At 32.7% G+C, this 22528-nt stretch overlaps 3 protein-coding genes across 4 annotated transcripts; 1 reads left to right on the forward strand and 2 right to left on the reverse strand.

The window, feature by feature from the left end:
• Window positions 1–11499: 11499 nt before the first annotated feature.
• On the reverse strand, window positions 11500–13685 carry LOC140812806 (uncharacterized). 2 transcript variants are annotated; one of them, XM_073171173.1, is made up of 6 exons: window positions 13431–13685; window positions 13078–13236; window positions 12520–12597; window positions 12283–12408; window positions 11964–12053; window positions 11500–11759 (listed from the first exon to the last, which is right to left on the reverse strand). In XM_073171173.1, the coding sequence occupies exons 1-6, from the start codon at window positions 13507–13509 to the stop codon at window positions 11674–11676; spliced, it is 618 nt and encodes a 205-aa protein (XP_073027274.1). In that variant the 5' UTR covers window positions 13510–13685; the 3' UTR covers window positions 11500–11673. The 2 variants fall into 2 exon arrangements, with proteins under 2 accessions (XP_073027274.1, XP_073027273.1); XM_073171172.1 differs by lacking the exon at window positions 13431–13685 and having other exon boundaries at window positions 13078–13423.
• Window positions 13686–14925: 1240 nt separating this feature from the next.
• LOC140812601 (small ribosomal subunit protein eS1) lies at window positions 14926–17369 on the forward strand. Its single transcript, XM_073170910.1, has 7 exons — window positions 14926–15034; window positions 15160–15207; window positions 15283–15388; window positions 15975–16112; window positions 16191–16376; window positions 16545–16745; window positions 17072–17369. Exons 1-7 carry the CDS (start codon window positions 15024–15026, stop codon window positions 17162–17164), a joined length of 783 nt encoding a protein of 260 aa, XP_073027011.1. The 5' UTR covers window positions 14926–15023; the 3' UTR covers window positions 17165–17369.
• Window positions 17370–18018: 649 nt separating this feature from the next.
• On the reverse strand, window positions 18019–21951 carry LOC140811315 (uncharacterized). The gene is made up of 7 exons (XM_073169175.1): window positions 21742–21951; window positions 19681–19913; window positions 19201–19381; window positions 19021–19116; window positions 18876–18942; window positions 18652–18787; window positions 18019–18567 (listed from the first exon to the last, which is right to left on the reverse strand). Exons 1-7 carry the CDS (start codon window positions 21949–21951, stop codon window positions 18312–18314), a joined length of 1179 nt encoding a protein of 392 aa, XP_073025276.1. The 3' UTR covers window positions 18019–18311.
• Between the last annotated feature and the right edge of the window lie 577 nt (window positions 21952–22528).

Genomic DNA, 22528 nt, shown 5'->3' on the forward strand with positions numbered 1-22528 from the left:
CTTAACCATCAATGCACTGCTCGATTTACTCACCTGCACGTGACGACTATCACTGAAGTGTCAAATGTTACGTCAACACTTCGATAAATTAAAAAAACAACGATAATTGAGTAGATTAAGATTATAAATTGACAACCGATAACATAACAGAATATGATTTTCCCGAGGTTCCAAATTAAGAAGAGCCCATCTATGAAGATGAGTGGTGATGGTGGACGATTGGGATTTATAACCTCCGCATGTAATGCAAATGCTAAGGAGGGAGTACTCGTGTTTGTGTCGCCATTGTGGGTCTCTCTTCCAAATCTGATCGAATTATTTATTTGCCAATGCTTTGCACAATTAAAATCACATAAAATGCCACTCTTTCACGGGTAGTTTTTATAATTTACAGTAAACATATAAATACAACAAGTAGCTGGCGAAGATAATTCATGCTGCCTCGTACTTTGAAAATTCCTAATGATGATGAAATGTGTGTGCTCAATAAAATTTCGTAGAAAACAATTATTTGGACAATAGGGAAGTAACTTCGTTTTTATTACAGCTGTGCAGTCTAACTAAACATGCCAGACCCCCCCGACCGACAATCATTCACTTCTGACCAAGTTCACCTCCATTTTCAGCAACTTTTGGTGTAAATATATTAGTAATTTTCACCCGATATGATTACCAAATTCTATGTTGAATTAGCATATCGGTTTAAATTTTCAATTAACGATCGACTTTGTTCTAGTCTCTCGATGAATATATATATATATATATATATATATATAGACACACACACACACATTATTGAAGGTTGGTGGTACCACAATTCCCACGCCCAAGAATTAAGATGATGGCTTTTTCTTTCATTTAACTGGATAAAGTGCCCGATTATTTTTTCACCCAATGCTGCGGGCGTGGGTGGCAATGTACTGGGTAGCGTCATCATCCCCCTCTCTTGTTTCATCTTATCCCACAGTTTAAAACTAATGCACCTGCGAGTGAGGCTCCCGTTTGTTCTTATAATCAGATAATTTTCAACATCCCTTCGCCTGCCAGTCATGCTCCTGATTGTTCTTATAATCAGATAATTTTCAACATCTCCTCGAGAACGTCACCAATATTTGGATAGTTCAACTTGACAAAAACAATTATTTCATCCAACAAAATTAGAATAGAACGTTAATATGATATGATATAAGAGATTTCAATATATGTGTACTGAAGTTGAGCAGCTTGATGATAGAAAGAATAGTAGTTGGATTTTGACACAGCTCGATTGTAATGACAATTGACCTATTGATCTTTTGGGTCTGCAATCACATCCCTTACAGTATCTCATGTCGTCCGGTATTGGTTTCTCTCGCCTTTCTTAGCACTCGAACATAGCGCATTCGTGTCAAATACACAGGTTTTTGAGTGCGAGAACCAATTGATCCAATCCCGAAAAAATCATTAGGCTAATGGTCTTTACAATAAAGGCACCTAACTCAATCGGTACTCATATTATAAGAACTTATGTATTTGACGTGGAGGTACTAGATTCGACTACTAGAATAGGTGAGAGAAACTGCTGTCAAGAGTGATATAACACCATGAGTAACGATATATGTGATAATGTGAGAGATGTGATTGCAGACCTAGCTGAAAGATCAGTAGAATCATGGTCGTTATATCGATAATATTAACAAAATTAAGGAATTCCAATCTAACATAAACTATGTATTAAAATTTAGTTATATAATTAGCACTTTTTAATTTCTAATAATTTTTTCACTAAACAATTTTAAATATGAAATTTCATAAATAACATTTTGATTTAAGATTTTCAGATTGTTTTTTCATATTTATTTTGATAAAAATTTATTTTTTAAGTTATATATAATACACGTGTTATTATATGATAAAAAACAAGAATGAAGCATTTCCTAATTTAAGAAACTTTTATAAAAATATATATATATTAAATGAAATAATACTAGCGAGTAGTTTAATTTAGAATAGTTTTAATTTATACTTTTGTGTTATTTTATATTTAAGGAAATTGACAAATTTAATTATACATTTTGAATAACTGAATTTTTTGGTAATCTAATATAGGAATAAAAAAAAACTGTTAACAAACGTACATTTTAAAAAATGGAACACCTTATCACAAATTATTATTGTCAACTTATACAACACAAAATAAAAATATAATGTATTCATATAAAAAAAATATAGAATAAACAACATTCCCCTTACACAAAATAGTGAAAATTAAACTAACTTTATTTCCTCTCTCGATTATTTCAAACAATTCTGATGTAGCAGTAATCACTCATCCCTGTCCTAATCCTCATTGATGTCGACCGGGCAAATCGGATAGTAGCCGGGTGTGCAATTTGCCAAGTCGGGTGCGTGGATGTGCTTGCGATTGAATATTTTTCAGTGTAAGTTGCTAGTAATCCGGGCCAGCTGAGTCCCCTGTCACCTAGAGGGTAACGACCGAGTTACTCGCGTAGTAATCCTGAAATCACGGAACGTTAGGGGGGGCGCCGGAAGTTATTCCGGCGTATCCACTCCGACGCTCAAGTCAGTAATGCACGCAAAGGAAAACTTGGAGAGATAATCAGAGTATTAGTGAGTGCTTGTGAGTAGGAAAAGAGAGAATACCCCTGTGAAATACCAACGGAGGGTATTTATAGATGCAGCTGGTAGATAACTTGCCCACAAAGTTCGGATGGTGGTCCATGATTCGGGGTCATGAGCCACGTTGCAAAGTAGTGGGCCACGTGCTAAGAGTTGACCTGGCCCTGGGACGTGGGGAGATGGGTTCCGCGATATCCGGAAGACGTGTTGATCAGGGAGAGAATGTGTCTCTTTCCCGGGTGTTTCCCGCCCGGGTGCCTCTGAGGTACTTAGGTACTTCTCGGAGCGGGAAGTTTTTACCCCGGGCATTGGCTAATTACTCCCCGGGCGGTGGCTCGCCAAGTGGTTCAGTGGGACTCGCCGGGAGTCTGAAGATCCGGGATCTTTTTTTCACACCGGCTCACTGAAGGTAAGTGTACTTTGATATCTCTGATCTTGCCCGAGTTCTAGAACCTCTCGGGTCAGGGTCTATACCCGGGCCCGGGTTCCCTTGGGGGCATCACCTATCTTTCTCGTATCAAATTCTTCACCTAAATGTTCAAGTAATATTCCTAAAATAAAATTAAAATCGGGTATGACTCAAGTGGTCTCACCCTTTTTCTCCCTGTAAGTGACTCGGGTTTGAGCCCTCCCAACCCCATAATTTAGGAAATAAAAAAAATTCCTAAATAAAATTTAAGAAACACTGAAACATATACATTTAATGCAATTACGATTTATGTGACAACATAATTCTACCTATGAATTAGAGTTAATAGGGGAAGTTCCGATTGATTAGAATAGAGAGATGGTGACAAAACTCCAAACTAAAAAATAAATCCCAATAATCAATGTAGTTGGATTAGATATTGAATACACCACCAAATTCCAAGGAGTAGGAGACCTACATTACATTACATACACTACCCATTATATTTGGCTTGCCTAAATTTGCAAAGTTTTGAAACACTTGTTAACTTAGTGGGAAACAAGATAGCCAATTGTTTATCTATGTAAGTTCTTTTTTTTAGGTAATGGTACTATGTATTCTAACCTTAATCCATTTTATAATCATTTGAGTAGTTGATTATAGCCACACTCCAAGTTTTTGTTGAAATTCTGATTTTGATCTTCTGTTGTGGTCCATTTATTGTACAAGATGATAATTGATCTTGGTACAGATATCATGTATTGTCAGAAGAATTTGAAAAGTTGTCGGATGAATTGAGATGGTCAATTGATTCGATCATCTTATATTAAAAATACACAATTTCATATGTTGTTCTTATCCGACAGATGATGCACATCCAAATATTTAGTATGTCTTTAGATTATTTTGAAATCAAATATGTTTTTTATTTTCAAAATATTTAATGATGTAAATTTTATATTAATTGAGCTGAATTCCTTTACACCTACCATTTGAGTTTGAATATCGTTTCAATTCAACACCAAATGTTTACTCCAGTCTCTTGTAAATTGTATAAAACAACGTCTATTTCACTCTACTTTTATCCATATCCGATTTAATTAATATCAACTTATATGTTTATTTAATTTTCCAAAAATACACACACATATTTCAATTAATTTCTGCACTTCCTTACATAATCATTATATTTATTTATCCATAAAATCTCACGAGTCACGACTTCCCAAACATTATATTTTAATAATACATACTATATTTAAATTTTTTGAAATTAATCGTTTGGTGTATAATTTGTTTTGATTTGACCCAAGTTGCATAAACCCAAACACACACGCTCACGCACGTGTTGCTAGCCCTCTTGGGACCCTTGGTTGGTGGAACATATAATACAATGTCTAATTTCTCTTAAAAGAAAAGAAAAAGAAAAGAAAATCTTTAAGAATTTACGTACAAATTCTTGTGAGTTGTTCTCATTAATCAATTTTATAAGACAAATTGTTAATTTGAGTTACTTATAAAAATATTATTTTTTATTGTAAATATAAACATGATGTGAGACCGTCTCATTACTCATTTTTTTTTCATTTGACCTCGTTTTAATTTTCAGTCCATATATATATATATATATATATATATATATATATATATATTTCATCGTCTTTCCAAATGCAACTACTCACATCAACTCTTCTATTCCATTCCATGTGGACTTTGTTATATAACAAAAATTTATGTGAGACGGTCTCACGGGTCATATTTGTGAGACGGATCTCTTATTTGGGTCACCAATAAAAAAGTATTACTTTTTATGCTAAGAGTATTACTTTATATTGTGAATATGGGTCTGGTTGACCCGTCTCACAGAGTATGATCTGTGAGATGGTCTCGCATGAGACCCAATCTTGTTATAGCTTTATGGATGGGTGGGTCGTTGCTATATCTAGATGGGCTTAATTCACTCTTAATGATAAGATATAGAGTACTTTGTGAAACCATCCGAATTGAATTACAATTTTTGTATCTATCTATGAATATACACAAACATTCTTGAGATTAGTAAAGATATACACGCGTTACATGTATTGTTATTATTTTTAATTTGATCAAAAAATACGAAACAATCCACATGAAATTTTTTTTCAATTAAGAAGAGTTATTCGATTTAAAAGTAAAATTTTGTTTATATTATTTTCTATGTAAAATATGAAGTGATTTGAAGATGTTTTTAAAAAAATAATTATGAAATTAAATATTTTAATGTCCTCTTCGACAGTTACTCTAAGGGCCTCACATTTAATAATATAGTATACATACGGTCTCGTGAATTAATTTTGTAAAACGGATCTCCAGTCCGACCTAATTCATAAAAAAATATTGTTTTTATGCTAAAAATATTTTTTTTCACTTTAATTATTATTCAGATTGACATGTTTCACGGAAATAGATACGGCACTAAAGACTTACTAATATACATAATTATTGTTGAATCAAAGAAAAAAAATATCAGGGCATTTATTCTTTATTCAAAATTGGTTTGGAGGAAATAAATATGCTAAACTCTATCTATTTGCTGTGTTGATTTCATTTAACCGATCAAGTTGTATTTTTTATTTAAATAGAATCCAATTAAATTATCGGCCACCATTGTGTCAAACCAACTTTAATAAACAAATCTCTATAATTTTGTAACAACTCACCATAGTTATATTTAGAAAAAGAAATCTTTTATGAACACTGAGGTTGTATTATAATTTGAGCAAGTAATCGAAATGACTTCACTTCAAATTAATGTTAGAAGCATTTAACCCAACAAATAATCGGAAGTGATATTTTCGGTTCATTATTTTTTACAAAATGTTCCTATGAATATTTGAATTCAGAAAAAATGACTCTTCAGTATTTTTTGTTTGAATTGAGGTGTTTATATAAACGGTAATTTTGAGAAAAATGCATCTGCCAATGATTTATTTAAGAATCAATACCCACAAGTTTTTTTTGTATTTTAGTACCTGACACAAGATCAACGTAGTTTTTACTACTTGTTTAAAGTATTTTTACCTTTTTATCCTTTTTAACTAATAAAAAACTATTTAAATTCTTATTTTTGTTAGTTCTTCTCTTTCCACTCATAATTCACAAACATAATTCACAAATATATTTGGATGACATGTACTTTGAATTAAAATATTTTTTTATTTAAAAAACAATCACAACTAAGCATTGAACTTTTTGAAATACTTTGTTTTACTTTGAAATACTAAATTTCAATTTTAAAATACTTGATTTAGTAAATAACATACTCAGAATTTGTATTAAAATACTGAATATTCGAAAATGTAATGCAAGTTCACCAAGTACTTGTATTTCCATCCAAGATCTATTTGGATGACATGTTCATTTCATTTAATTATTTTTTTTATTTTTAAAAACATAAATTCGCAACTAAGCATTGAAAATTTTCAAGTACTTAGTTTTACTTGCGAAATACCTAATTTCAATTTTAAAATACTTGATTTGGTAAATGAGATACTCCGAATAGGTATTAAAATACTGGATATTCGAATATGCAATTCAAGTTCACCAAGTGCTCGTATTTCCATCCAAGATCCATTTGGATGACATGTTCATTTCATTTAATTATTTTTTATTTTTAAAAAAACAATTTCGCAATTACGCATTGAATTTTTTCAAGTACTTAGTTTTATTTGCGAAATATATAATTTCAGTTTTAAAATACTTGATTTGGTAATTGAGATACTCATAAAAGTTAATAAAATACTAGATATTCTAGTAGGCAATGTAAGTTCACCAAATGCTCTCATTTCCATCCAAGATGCATTTGGATGGCATGTACATTTCATTTAAATATTTTTTTTATTTTTAAAAGAAAAACAAATCCACAACTAAGCATTGAACTTTTTGAAATACTTATTTTTACTTGCAAAATACCTAATTTCAATTTTAAAATACTTGATTTAGTAAATGAAATACTCAGAATGAATATTAAAATACTGAATATTCGAATATGCAATGTTAGTTCACCAAATGCTCGCATTTCCATTGAAGATGTATTTGGATGACATGTTCATTTCATTTAAGTATTTTTTATTGTAAAAAAAACAAATTCGTAACTAAGCATTGAATTTTTTCAAATACTTACTTTTACTTGCGAAATATCTAATTTCATTTTTAAAATACTTGATTTGATAAATGAGATACTCATAATAGGTATTAAAATAATGGATATTCGAATATGCAACGTAAGTTCACCAAGTGTTGGTCTTTCCTCGAAAGATGCATTTGGACGACATATCCTTCTCATGTGATATCTATTTTGTAAAAGAAAAAAAAAACAAATTCGTAACTAAGCATTGAATTTTTTCAAATACTTACTTTTATTTGCGAGATACCTAATTTCAATTTTAAAATACTTAATTTGATAAATGAGATACTCATAATGGGTATTAAAATACTGGATATTCGAATATGCAACGTAAATTCACCAATTATTGGTCTTTCCTCGAAAGATGTATTTGGACGACATATCATTCTCATGTGATGTCTATTTTGTAAAAAAAATATCAAATTCCCAACTAAGCATGAAACTTTTAAAGTACTTAGTTTACTTGATAAGTACCTAATTTCAGTTTTAAAATACTTGATTTCATAAATGAGATACTCAGAATAGATAATAAAATACTGGATATTTCTAATATTCATCATGATGAAATTTCAATGCAATTGAAATTTTAACAAATACATTGTTCATCACTCCTCATTAAATAAAAACAACAATTTATTTCGATATACAAAGAAAGAACTTACTTTTACTCCGGGACAAGTATGCTACTATATTTTTGTTAAAAGTAAGTGCTTATTTTGATCTACAAACAAGCTTATTTTGATCTACAAACAACTTACTCTTACTCCACGATTAGTAATGAACTGTGTTCATTTCTTTAAATGACATGAATAAGTATTTTAATAAATCTTAGTTGGAAAAACCAACCATGACTGAATTTAAGTTGCATATTCAAATATCCAGTATTATATCACATATTATGAGTATCTCATTTATCAAATCAAATATTTTAAAATTAAAATTAGGTATTTCACAAGTAAATATAAGTACTTCAAAATGTTCAATGCTTAGTGATCAAGCAAATCTTTCATTGTAAAATTCTTAGTAAAAATTAATAATATTCAAGCTCGAAATAATCGCAAGTGCACGATATCAAGTAATAATATAGTGTACAAGAGTATGATTATCGTTCCTTTAAGGACTGTATTTCTCAATTATTATTCTCATTTATTCAATTTTTAGCAGCGATACTTCAGATGATTGTTTACTACTACAATTATTAAATAAAAACTCAATGAAATGGTTCAAGGATTAAATGATGAAATAAATAAGCTAGAATGATTGATTAAAGTTCAATGAGAAATGAATTTGTTGAGAATCTCGGTTCACCTACCCCTTGCTAATCTACTTAATTCGTTCGACAATGATCTATTCTTTCGAAGAGATTTCCTCTCCAATTGAACATGCCCTTTCAAGCTATGTCAAACTAATTCAACTTAATGAAGTAACTAAATCTCTTTAATTATTTATCAAGGGTGAATTGCATGTCGTTTTATTTCGACCTACTGGACTATGACTATCGACGGGTATCTGACTTCATATTTCTATGTAAATTGTAAATCCACGGATTATGCTACTCGTTCCTATCAGAGGCTATTCTCTCGAAGAACATTGCTTGGAATCTTCAAACATTCGCTTCAAGCCTATTTTTCTCTTTCAAAGCTTTGTAGCTGCTGAAAAGTCCTTGAACATGTCATCCAAATGCATCTTAGAAGGAAATTCGAGCACTTGGTGAACTTACATTGCATATTCGAATATCCAGTGTTTTAAAACTCATTATGAGTATCTCATTTACCAAACAAGTATTTTAAAACTGAAATTAGGTATTTCACAAGTAAAACTAAGTACTTGAAAAAGTTCAATGCTTAGAAATTTGTTTTTTAACAATAAAAAAAACAATTAAATTAAATGAATATGTCATCCAAATATAGCTTGGATAGAAATGAGAGCACTTATTAAACTTACATTGCCTATTCGAATATTCAGTATTTTAATATGCATTCTGAGTATCTCATTTACCGAATCAAATATTTTAAAATTGAAAATAGTTATTTCGCAAATAAAAGTAAGTACTTTAAAATGTTCTATACTTAGTGCGATTTTTTTAAATAAAGAAATAATTAAATGAAATGAACATGTCATCCAAATGCATCTTGGATGAAAATGCGAACACTTGGTGAACTTACGTTGCATATTCGAATATCCAGTATTTTAATACCTATTCTGAGTATCTCATTTGCCAAATCAAGTATTTTAAAATTGAAATTAGGTATTTCGCAAGTAAAACTAAGTACTTGAAAAAGTTCAATGCTTAGTTATAAATTTGTTTTTTAACAATAAAAAAATAATTAAATGAAATGAACATATCATCCAAATGCATCTTGGATGAAAATGCGAGCATTTGGTGAACTTACATTGCATATTTTAATATCCAGTATTTTAATACTTATTCTGAGTATTTCATTTACCAAATCAAGTATTTTAACATTGAAATTAAATATTTCGCAAGTAAAACTAAGTACTTGAAAAAGTTCAATGCTTAGTTGCAAATTTGTTTTTTAAATAAAAAAATATTTAAATGAAATGTACATGTCATCCAAATGCATCTTGAATGGACATGCCAGCATTTTGTGAACTTACATTGCCTACTAAAATATCCAGTATTTTATTAACTTTTATATGGGTATCTCAATTATCAAATCAAGTATTTTAAAATTGAAATTATGTATTTCGCGAATAAAAGTAAATACTTATAAATATTCAATGCTTAGTTGCGAATTTGTTTTTGTTTTTTAAATAAAGAAAATAATTAAATGAAATGAACATGTCATCCAAATACATATTGGATGGAAATGCGCACATTTGGTGAACTTACGTTGCATATTTGAATATCTAGTATTTTAATAAACATTCTGAGTATCTCATTTACTAAATCAAGTATTTTAAAACTGAAAGTAGGTATTTCACAAGTAAGACTAAGTACTTGAAAAACTTCAATGCTTAGTTGCAATTTGTTTTTTAACAGTAAAAAAATAATTAAATGAAATGAACGTGTCATCCAAATGCATCTTGGATGGAAATGAGAGCATTTGGTTAACTTGCGTTGTATATTCAAATATCCAGTATTTTAATACACATTCTGAGTATTTAATTTACTAAATTAAGTATTTTAAAATTTAAATTAAGTATTTCGTAAGTAAAACTAAGTATTTCAAAAAGTTCAATTCTTAGTTGTGAATTTATTTTTTTTAAATAAAAATTTTTTAGATTAAATATACATATCATCCAAATGCATCGATCATGAGTGGAAAGAGAAGATAACAAACAAAAATATGTATTTATATATATTTTTTTATTAATTATAAGGGTAAAAAGGTAAAAATGCATGAAACATGTACTAAAAACTAAGTTTGTCTTTTGTCAGGTATTAAAATAGAAAAAAAACTGATAGGTACTGAATCTTAAGTAAATCATGTGCAGATGTATTTTTTTCTAAATTGCTCTTATATAAACATCTTTTACAAAAAAAAAAAAAAAAAAAAAAAAAAAACGAGCGAAAATGACTCAAGTTTGATGTGAAATTACCAAGTCAGGGAGATAGGTTGTCAATCTGAGTTTTCCACATCTGTGCTAACTGACATGTTGCATTGGCGCCGCCTATAACGGGAAACGGCCGTATGTAATGGGCTGTCTTTCATCTGAACTCAAATTCATTTATTCCTTGTACCAGATGGTTCAGAAATCACGGGCGAGATTGACAGAAAAATTAACAAAAAATCACTCACTTTTATGGAGAGATCGATGTCAATATTGCAATCAAACTTGTCCTCAAAATAATTGATCTTTTCGAGACCGGAGTTATAGTTCAATGATCTTACCTCCTCTCAGATTAGCCGACTCTCTGAGTTGTGTGTTGTAATAAAAAAAAATAATTGATATTTTCAAGTCTCTTATCCTTTAAAGAAATTATAGCTATAATTTCTTTATAAAATTACTGTCATTCCATCATATTCACTCACCGAGAATTGTTTCCACACTAATCTTAACCACGAACTCTCCATCGACTTTTTGTGAGATTTTTTTAATCAATATATGGCAATTTCTTAAAGATATTTTTTTCACTATTTTTGATAACCTTGTATTATGTGGTATGTATAATGTACTGGATCGAATCTAAAATGGGCCCAAATTGTTTGGGCTAATTGGGGATCGCTCATTTACCAATGAGGTGGTGTATAGTGTTTTTCTTTTTTGTGTATGTTCAGTAAATTTTATATGTCGCTTTAATTGGTGTTCTATACAAAGTGCTAAAGATTCGAACCGTTCAAAACTAGCAAACTTCTAATATAAAATAGATGCAACTTTAACACTACAAATATTAGGCATCGTAACAATTACTTTCATACAAAATCGCACTGGCTATGTTACATGCACTGATAATCGTTTATCCTAGAATTGTACAATATTTTAAAATTCGAAAATTTACTCCATAACTGTATATTTAAACATAGTGGCACACAACCATGGCCAAAATTGTCATCACGCTACTCAGAGAAACAACTCCAGCCCTCCTGATCAAGCTTATTCCTAACACAGCACATTCATTTATACATCAAGAAACAAAGGAACATCATTGAAAATCCAAATGATACAATTAATTTAATATAAATTTTTTTTAAAAAAACGAAGAAGTCAATTAATTTGGAAGAAAACCTACAGCTACTCTAACCAGTTCGTTCCAAAAAAATGCACAACGAACGGTCGGGAAATTGAAGGAATCTGTAATATTACCGTAGCTAGTACTGGGGATTGCAGTGGAAGATGAAGTTGATCCGTTGCCCAAGTTGATTCCAAGACTTGTGCAATCCACTCCGAATGCACCTAATTCATTTATTCAACAGTACCACTTCCTTAATTTAGTTTCAAACTTTGAGATATATACTTCATTTATGCATGGTTTCACCCCCAAGAAATTATTTTACCACTCTTTCCAATCATTATTTTATATTCAACTTACCATGCATCGCCCCCAAAAAATAATACTATTCTCGTTTGTATGTTTCGATCATATTATATATATGTATGTTATACGTGTGTGTATTATTCTTACATTGTTTGTAGCATGGGAAATTAGTGGCATTGAACAAATTGTAGTAGCCGTCTTCACATAGGCAAGTGGATCTGAAAACCGAGGTTTTCACGCATTTCCCACGTCCACAATCGGTCCAGAAGCATGCTACGTGTGTCACAAATTTATGAAATTTAAAACAAAGTCAATTCCCACACGTACTCATAGTATATAATAAATAAACATGGATTAATTAAATTAAAGAAAAGTAGGACTTACGATCCAAGAATGATGAAGTAGGCTTGTCGTTGTTAGGCGCCGGTGCAGAGGCATTGACGCAGCTGTTGTTCCACGAACCTGTGTGTGTGTGTGTGTATATATATATATATATATATATTTTATGTTATATGAAATTCATCAGTCATCCACCATTATTCTACGTGGGCTAGAAAATACTTTTGTATCTTAACACGAGGACTATGCCGATCAACCTTAGTATTCTTGAATGCGCTATTAAAAGATCATTTAATACTCACACAGAGCCAAACTCAAAGTCAAACTAAGAGCTAGTTTTACACTTTGAAATATCGTCATAATTCAGCGAAAATATATTTTTATTCGAGCTCGAGCTCGACTCCAGTAATTTGAGTTTGCATTTGAGATGTGCTGGGAGAGATCCAATAATTATGACAATATTCCTTCAAACGTTCATATACGACAATCTAGGAAGATTTTACAATAAATAAATTATATATTGTTCAAGCCATTATTGTCACTTAATAAACTTGAACAATTAATACGGGGTTGGAGACATATCGTTGAAAGAAAATAACTTACAATTGGGAATCACACAAGGCAAGAACTTGAGAGATTCATCGCCTTGATCACCACTTTGTTTCCAACCAGAATGGCATTCGCATTTATAACCAAAAGCGCTATTATTCGAAGCCAAGCAATTTCCCTTCCCACACAGATCACCTTCTTGGCAAACATTTTCTACAATACCAAAAGACAGTCTCGCAAAATCCAGCGACATCCCACAAATAAATAAATAAAAAACTTGATAATCTTGAGGAGATAGAACATAAATCATCCAAACCAGAAAACTCGAACATCCCATATATTCATCAAAATGAAGAGTATAAATTAATAATTGTGAAATTTTAAAGAGAACGGGCTAAGAGACAAACCAAACAAGGGGGCAGAATTGGATGTGCCAAAACAAGATTGAAGAAGGAGAATGATTGCAAGAACAGAAACCGCAGCCATGAACAAAATCTTCCAGTGGATCAGCAGAATAGCTTGCCAGGGGAGGTAACAAATACGTTTTAACTGTGTATTTAGTGGCTACGGAGATTTTGCTTACAGTTGAAAAGCCAAAACGTGGGGATAAATCGGGCTCAGTAATTGTAACATTGGTTGGGAGTTCGTCTATAATTAAAAACCGGCCTTACGTTCTACAAACTTTCATGTCCAGCCACGTTACTTCCTTAGGCACGTACGTATGTATACAAAGAATTTGGATAATTTTATTAATTGGTTAAGTTGATAAAGCGAATCACTGCAGCCGATATATATATTCTTATCACGGCAAACATCGCTCCCAAAAATTCGAAATTCAACTTCACAAAAATCGAAAATTGCAAATTAAACCCTTAAAAGTTTCGAAAACTGCACAATAACCCTTACTCATTTTCGAAAACCCCCAAAATTGATAAAATGTTCAAAAATTCACCAATAAATCTTGAAAATTACAGAAGTTTCGAAAATCGTCCCAAAAATCTCGATTTTTAGCAATTAATTCTTCAATTTACCAGTTTATACAATTGGGTCCCTAGAATTTCTCAAATCAAATTTTGTAGTTAATTTGGATAATTTTATTAATTGTTCTGCAGCTGATGATGCAGAACAAATAAATAGTTTGCTAAATGATTTGAAAGTATATTTAGAACTAGGTCTTGTCTCATAGAAAATACATTAGTTGTGGAAAAGAGATTATGTTCAAAAGGTTAATATGAAATTTATATTTTCTCTGTCTTATATATTTAGGCTGAATTTATTTTTCATTCTTCTCGATTATGTAGTTCGGTTTCCATATTTGATATTATTTTTCCAATTCTTTACTTATCTATCCCTATTTAATTTTCTTTTCAACTAATTTTTTATCCAATTAAAACATTCATTAAACAAGAGTCAAATAAAAATTTTATTTATAAAATTTACCTTTTCAATAATTTTCTTAAACGGTGTGAAAATACATATAAGCCAAAGAGTAGGTCTCTCGTGAGACGATCCCACGAATCTTTATCTGTGAAATGGGTCAATCCTACCGATATACACAATAAAAAGTAATACGCTTAGCATAAAAAATAATATTTTTCATGGATGACTCAAATAAGATATCTGTCTAATAAAATACGACCGTGAGACCGTCGCACACAAGTTTTTGCGTAAGCCTGAACTAATTTGAGGCCAAATATCACTATGTTATTTTCGAGGAGGCCATTTTTAAATGTGCTATGAAATTTGACTCTTAATAAAAAAATTTAAAAGAAAAATTTGACTCTTATTGAATGTACTGTTATAGGGCTCATCGATAGTACCAGCCCAAATATAAAGCTTTACTGAAAATTGAACATCTAAATAAGCAGCCCAATAAAGCAAGCCCATTATGAATCCACAGATATATAAAACGCAACAAAACCTAGGGCTTCACTGCTGAGCACATTTTACGCAGGAATTTATCTTGTAGCCGTCTCTCCATCCAGCAGAGCTCAGCAGCCATGGCCGTCGGGTAATCCTTCTCTCTCCATGTGTATGTTATATAGACAATTTTAAGGTTGCGCTTCATTTTGTGGGACCACAGTCGTACAATACTCTGTTTTGAAGTTGGATGTTCATTGTTGTTTCCATTTACAGTAAGAACAAGAGGATTTCGAAGGGGAAGAAGGGAGGCAAGAAGAAAGCGTGAGTTTTTTTGTTATTATTTGCGTTTTAGTGTAACATGAGAAGTGTTTTACTGATTCCTTTGATTAATTATAGGTCTGACCCGTTTGCAAAGAAGGATTGGTACGATATTAAGGCACCGTCCATATTCAATACTAGAAATGTTGGCAAAACCCTTGTCACTCGTACTCAGGGTACTAAGGTATAATCTTACGAGGTCTACTTATATTTTGATCTGATTTTTTTTTTGCTTTAGCATTGCTTGCTCAAATTTAATTCGTGAATGGAGGTTAATTTTGTTGGTTGAATATGGTTTTCTCATGCTTTGACACTTCACTTCTGTAGTTTGTACTTGTCTGTTTTATTGTTGCCTTGGATGCTCAAACTGGCATGTATGGGGACATTCTCAAATTTTTTAGATTCTTATTCTTGTTTTTTGATCATTTAATTGGGTCCTACGTCCTCTCTTTATTGGTTATCACTAGCATGACTTGATTCAGTTGTGAGTTTGTGTGTTTCTTTTCTTGCTTATGTGCTATGACATTATAAATTCTGGAGAAATGTTTAAAATTCTAAATATGTAAACAAATGCTGTAATGAAGGCACGTATATGTTGTTCACCTTTGTTTTATCATTCTATAAATTCGTTATGTGGGTTCGATTCGTTGCGGATGGAAATTTCAACCTGATACTCTTAAATTTAATTTTCCCAAGTAGGCTAGAAAATACTATGTTACTGTATCTCTGTTGAAAGTGTTTTAAGATCGAAATTAATTTATTTTTTGTAGATTGCATCTGAAGGACTCAAGCACCGTGTGTATGAGGTGTCCTTGGCTGATCTGCAAGGTGATGAAGATCATGCCTTCAGGAAGATCCGCTTGAGAGCTGAGGACGTTCAGGGAAAGAATGTTCTCACAAATTTTTGGGTATGAAGAAACGGAAGATGGATTTATATCAATATGCGCTAGGTGTCTCTAATTGTGACATTTTCTTTGAAATTGCAGGGTATGGACTTCACTACCGATAAATTAAGGTCACTTGTTAAGAAATGGCAATCGCTGATTGAGGCTCATGTTGATGTCAAAACAACTGACAGTTATACTTTGAGAATGTTCTGCATTGGCTTCACCAAGAAGCGTGTGAATCAACAGAAGAGGACATGTTATGCTCAGTCCAGCCAGATTCGTCAAGTGAGTATTTGAGTATTTTTTTGTAATAAACCATCATAATTTTAATAAGACCGCATAATATTCATGGTTAGGACTGGAGTGCACCTATGAAGTAATGCTAAGCAATGTGAAGGCTCTATTTTGGATTTTCATTGTTATTTAACCTGTCATGCCTCATTTTTTTGATAGATTCGGAGGAAGATGCGTGAGATCATGGTTAACCAGGCACAATCTTGTGATCTGAAGGACTTGGTTCAGAAGTTCATCCCTGAATCAATTGGCAAAGAGATCGAGAAAGCAACTTCAAGCATCTATCCCCTACAGAATGTGTATATTCGGAAGGTTAAGATTTTGAAAGCCCCCAAGTTTGACCTTGGCAAGTTGATGGAGGTAAACTTTACCATTCCTCTTCTTTGGAAAGTTCTGGTATATTGTTAGTTGAACTTTAACCTGAGAGATAATGATGGGTTCCTTCTATATTTATTTTCTTTTTGTCAAACCAAGAAGGTAATTGTATTTGGATGCATTAACCCCCAACCATCGCACCCACCTCTTGAGAAAGTTTTTGGGTCATTCGGGAGAAATTTGCAACCTTGATACAGCTTGTAGTATTGATTCTAAGTGGAAGTAGCTCTCGTCTGTGTTTTGGTTGTTTAGAGGTTAAACATCATTTCCTTTCTCTTGACTTTTTATATTATTTGCTTTGATCGTGGTAGGTGCACGGTGATTATAGTGAAGATGTTGGCGTGAAGTTGGAAAGGCCTGCCGAGGAGACAATGGCTGAGGCAACCGAAGTTGTCGGTGCTTAGATTTGTAATTCTATACCACCTTGGTTTTTTTTCCCGTGCTGTCTTGCAGCTGGCTTAGAGTTATCTTGAAAGAGTTTGGGGATGCAAATGTACTGCTTATTTAATTTTTGGAATTGTCTTGTTCCGTTTGAGAAGATGGTGTTGGTTAAAGCTTTGTTATAATGCAACTTTTTGACATTTTATGTTAATTTTGATTCTTAAATTTTATCTTTTTCCCTTCCAATTTCGTTATGTTGATTTTTCTGGATTCTATTTGATCCTGCTGCCATCTCCGATGCTTGGTTCAAAAGTATATTGTATTTCTGGTTGTATGAATTTCGACTGGCACTCTGGCGGTAGCATATCTTCCCAAAATTATGTTTAATTTTTTGAGCAGGTAGTGACCGATCCTCTCAAGTCATTCGCTTAGTCGCAGAGATGGATAAGAGAATCAAAGATTTACCACAAAGTGTTCAGACCAAAATGAAATGTGCTGAGGTTGAGTCATGAGTATGTGATCGACAATTTTAGTTGAAAATTTATTACTTTTCTTATTTCGGCAGTCCCAATACCGAAGAAAGAGGAGGATTACTAGATTTGGAATCTCCTTCAGTATTTGAAACGTGGAAAATGCTATGTTGGGTGTAATTGTAGTTGTTTGGATTGGTGCGGGGGGGATATTCCCACAAAAAGAGATGCAAATAAAATCATCTGCTAGGAAGTTATAAATAATGATTTTTTATATCATGTGGAAAAAACGAAGCGCATTTTAAAAAAAAAACTTATTAAAATAGAGTATTTAAATGGGTACACGGAAAGCACGAACTTACACAAATATTTAATCTTTAGGGTACACACCAAGGAAAATGAATTACAATCAAGACTTGACATTTTATGAATGTCAAGTATAAACGGGCCTCCTGATCTATAAAAGATGCTCAAAGTCATAAAAAAGGAAGTACTATTATGAAGATAAAAATATTATTTATTATACAAGCAATATGCATCTTATAGGAGCATATAACTAAGGCAATCTCCACTAACAAAACTGAATGATATGGCGAACTTTTACTCTCTAAGAGCTTGGTATGTGATTCTCGAAAATTCATAGTTAGGAGCGAATGAAGGAAAAGAGGGAATAGATCAAAGTATCAGTTTCGACTGCTCCTTAAACTGGAAGATGTCCCGGCATTACGAGGCAGCGAAACTCTTTTACTATTCGGAGAAGATGATTTGATGTCACTGATTGGAGACCCTTCTCGGAGAAACTTGGGGATTTCATCTTCTTCAACTGTTTCCAAATGTTTATCAAATTTTGGTGGAGGTTGAAAGAATCTTGGCTCATATAAACTCGATGGGGAACTGATGGAGGGAGAGGAACATCTCGCTGTTTTTTATTCGAGAATAGATGTTTAACCGGTAGCCTAATAAAGCAGACAAGAATTTAGATTCATTAGATGGATGTTGATGGGTATAACAATGCAAGAATTTTTGTCAATTAAACGTACCTTCCGGTCAGTAAAGGTGTTGCAAGAGGTGCAAATTCCATATTCTGCTCATTATGGAGTGCAGTTTCTTGGAAATCTTTTTCCAGCACACTCTTCTCGGTTGTATCTGTTTCATCTTCATATTCAGCTTCCACTCCTATTATTACCACCAATCTCAAGATTAAGAATTGCTATGAAAAATTCAAACTCCCTAAATTATCCAAAAATCTGAAATTTAAGCTCACCATCCTTTCTACCAAATGCATTTTTACATCCTTCGCATCTGCAGTTTACAGAGCATCCGACGCCACCCTTCAAAGAACCGAATTTTCCGTATCAGATGACAAGCTTAAAGAAAAAGCATATATCACACAAAAGATGGAAAGAAACCTGGTAGCATTCACAGTACTTCTTCAAGCAACCAGATTTTTTGCAGTTACATCCTCTTTTATGTCGAGCAGAAGCAGGAGCGTTGCTGGAGTCAGTCTGTGAGTATGATTAAACAAAAAATATAAATGTGTATGATCACCAAAGGACCAAAATATACAACCCCAAAGTGCAGCCGCTAACTCCAGTTTTGATCATTGGATCGGAGCTCCTAATCACTTTAGGTGCAAACGCAAGAGGATTTCTTGATTTAATCTGTCTGCGGGTTGCAAGAACGGTCTCTACATGAACTGGTTTATTGAAACAATCCATACAGGCACATGGCTCCATGCAGTACACACCAGCAGCAAAACATTCACAGTATCTGCATTCACAATTCACTTTTATTATAAACATTGCTTCACCAAAAAATGGGCATTCAAATACATATTTTTCGGAGGGGTTGAACCCCATTCAAGCATTGAAGTCATATTAAGGGACGAGTTGAATTGCAAGAGAAAAATGTACAACTATTGTAAAACTAAACGTGTGCCAAAATATACTAAAAGTATAGCTGATGGCAAAACTCGTATAATTTAAACTGTAAAAAAGCCCAAACACCATGATTCAATTGCTGCACTGATTGCCAAAGTTCACGGAAGCTATAAAGCATGAAGAGCTTACAGCTTTAAGCATTTTGATTTCTTGCAGTTACATAGCTGATAAGTTTGGCATACTAGATCAAATTGTTGATAAGTTTGGCATACTAGATCAAACAGTTGAACAAGAACATGCTCCTGATAATCAGTTGGTGGAATAAACAGATGATATTCAGTTGCCAACTGATACAGCTCCAACTGAAACTGAAAACACTCAGTTACAAACGGAAGCAGTTGCTGATATGGAAGCAGCAAACACTGAACTCAGATGGAAGAAATCGCATCCACCAGAATTGGTGATAGGTAATCCATCTGACCCTGTAAGAACAAGAAACCAAATGCTTAATTTGTTCATTCATTTTGCTTTTGTATCACAACTTGAACCAAAGAAAATTGATGAGGCTCTTGCTGATCCTAACTGGATAAATGCTATGCAAGATGAGCTAAATCAGTTTACCCATAACAATGTCTGAGACTTAGTTCCAAGAATAGTTTGCAAAACAATTATATGAACAAAATGGGTATTCAGAAATAAAATGAACGAAGATGGTTTAGTTACACGCAACAAAACAAAATTGGTAGCATAATGATATAGGCAGGAAGAAGGAGTTGACTATGATGAAACATATGCACCAGTTGCAAGACTGGAAGAATCAGAATGTTCTTTGCCTATATATCATTCAAGAATTTCAAGGTCTATCAAATGGATGTAAAAATTCCATTCTGAATGGTCAGTTGCAAGAAGAAGTGTATGTTGAACAACCTCCATGTTTTATCAATCACTCTTTTCCTAATCATGTCTATCATTTGAACAAAGCTTTATATGGTCTTAAACAAGCTGCAAGAGCTTGGTATGAGACATTTTCAAAATTCTTAACTGATAATGATTTCACTGTTGGATCAATTGACAAGACATTGTTCAAATTTTCTAAGAATGATCATATTTTACTCGTGCAAATTTATGTTGATGATATTATAAATGGGTGAACTGACATTTTTCCTCGGTCTGCAACTGAAACAACTGGAAACTGGTATCTTTATCAGTCAGACCAAATACAAGAAGGAATTGCTCAAGAAATTTGGCATGGAAACATGTTCAGCTACAAGCACTCCCATGAGTTCATTAGTTAAACTGGGCGATGATCAAAGGGAATATCAGTGGAGACGTCACTCTACATAGGTTTAATAAGTTCATTATTATACATAACTGCTAGTCGTCCTGATATTGTGTTTGTTGTTTGCATATGTGCTAGATTTCAAGCAAATCCTAAGTAATCGCATTTTACTGTTGCCAAAAGAATTTTAAAATATTTAAAAGCACGCAAAATGTGGGATTATGGTACGCTAAAGACTCTTCTTTCAATTTAGTTGGATATTCAGATGCAGATTATGCAGGATGTAAGCTATATCGTAAAAGCACCAGTGGATCATGTCAGTTTCTAGGAGACAGACTGATCTCTTGGTTCAGCAAGAAACAAACAGCCATAGCTACTTCCACAACTGAAACAGAATATCTTGCTGCTGGAAGCTGCTGTGCTCAACTGCTCTGGATCCAGCAACAACTGAAAGATTACGGAGTTATTGCCAAAGAATCATCCATATTTTGTGAAAATAATAGCACGATTGCTATCACTTACAACCTAGTTCTTCACTCAAGGACCAAGCACATAGATGTCAGACATCACTTCATAAGAGATCATGCCTTGAAAAAAGCCATCAGACTGGAGTATGTTTCAACTGAACAACAAGCAGCTGACATCTTCACCAAACCACTGCTTTCAACTGAACAACAAGCAGCTGACATCTTCACCAAACCACTGCCCGAAACTAAGTTTTCTTACTCTCGCAATATACTTTGTTTAATTGATTTAATTGATTATATATATCATGGTAATTATCTTTTTTTTCGTCGTAACTGAGTCTTTTATCATCTGTTAATTACTCAGTCAGTTAGTTGACAGTTAATAACATTTCAGTTGAATTATTTTCAGTTGCATGATATTCGTCTAACACCCGTTTGAATGCAGAAAAGTAAAAGACAACGATAAACTAATGAAACATTTTATTTATTATAAACGGAGCGTACATTGATGATTTCCGTCATAACAGCAGACCTCCACGAGGTCAACCATCCGATTAAAACCCCTGTGGAAGTCTTCAAGAAGCCTTCTAAAATAGCTATGTGTTTCAGAGTCCACTTCTCTTTCTTAAGCATCAGTAGGTAGACACCTTCATCTGTGAAGATTTCCACCTCATCAGCAACGCGCAAGTGCCGCCGATATTTCTTTTGTGTCATTTATTTTGGGGTGGCAACTGCTCCTCCCTGCTGAAGGAACTGGAGATCTTGAAGCTTTTGCCAGAATCGGAGAATCTTGTGGAAGACTTCATCTTCCATGGCAGTCTATCTTGTTACTAGTGCTGAATCCATGAACTCTGCGGCCATGTATGGAACCTTAGAACTGCTTGCACCTGCCATTATATCTCTTCAAATATTTATTTGCTAATGTGTGAAGACTAACCATGTTACTCCTATTTATAACCCAAGTTCAAAGCAACACTTAGATAATAATTGCTGCTACTAATGTCATCAACATTTTTTTCTTGGGTAATATTGAAATTATTCTTGGTGAAAATCTCGTTGAAATATTTGTTAATGGAACAAATTGTGAATGAGTTCCTTCTGGGGCTTATTGGACTTAACAATTAAGAACCTAACCAAAACAAAATCGATTTAACCTGGTTTAGTCTGAAACCGATTAAATCACATATTAGTTGAATTATTTATCGTCATACTTGGGTTGTAGTCAAGTTTATAATTGAAAAATCACAAAATAATTATTAAACTAGCTAATAAATAATGGAAAAAATTTATG

Source organism: Primulina eburnea, chromosome 14 (genome assembly GCF_022965805.1).
Source record: "Primulina eburnea isolate SZY01 chromosome 14, ASM2296580v1, whole genome shotgun sequence".
Taxonomy (NCBI): domain Eukaryota; kingdom Viridiplantae; phylum Streptophyta; class Magnoliopsida; order Lamiales; family Gesneriaceae; genus Primulina; species Primulina eburnea.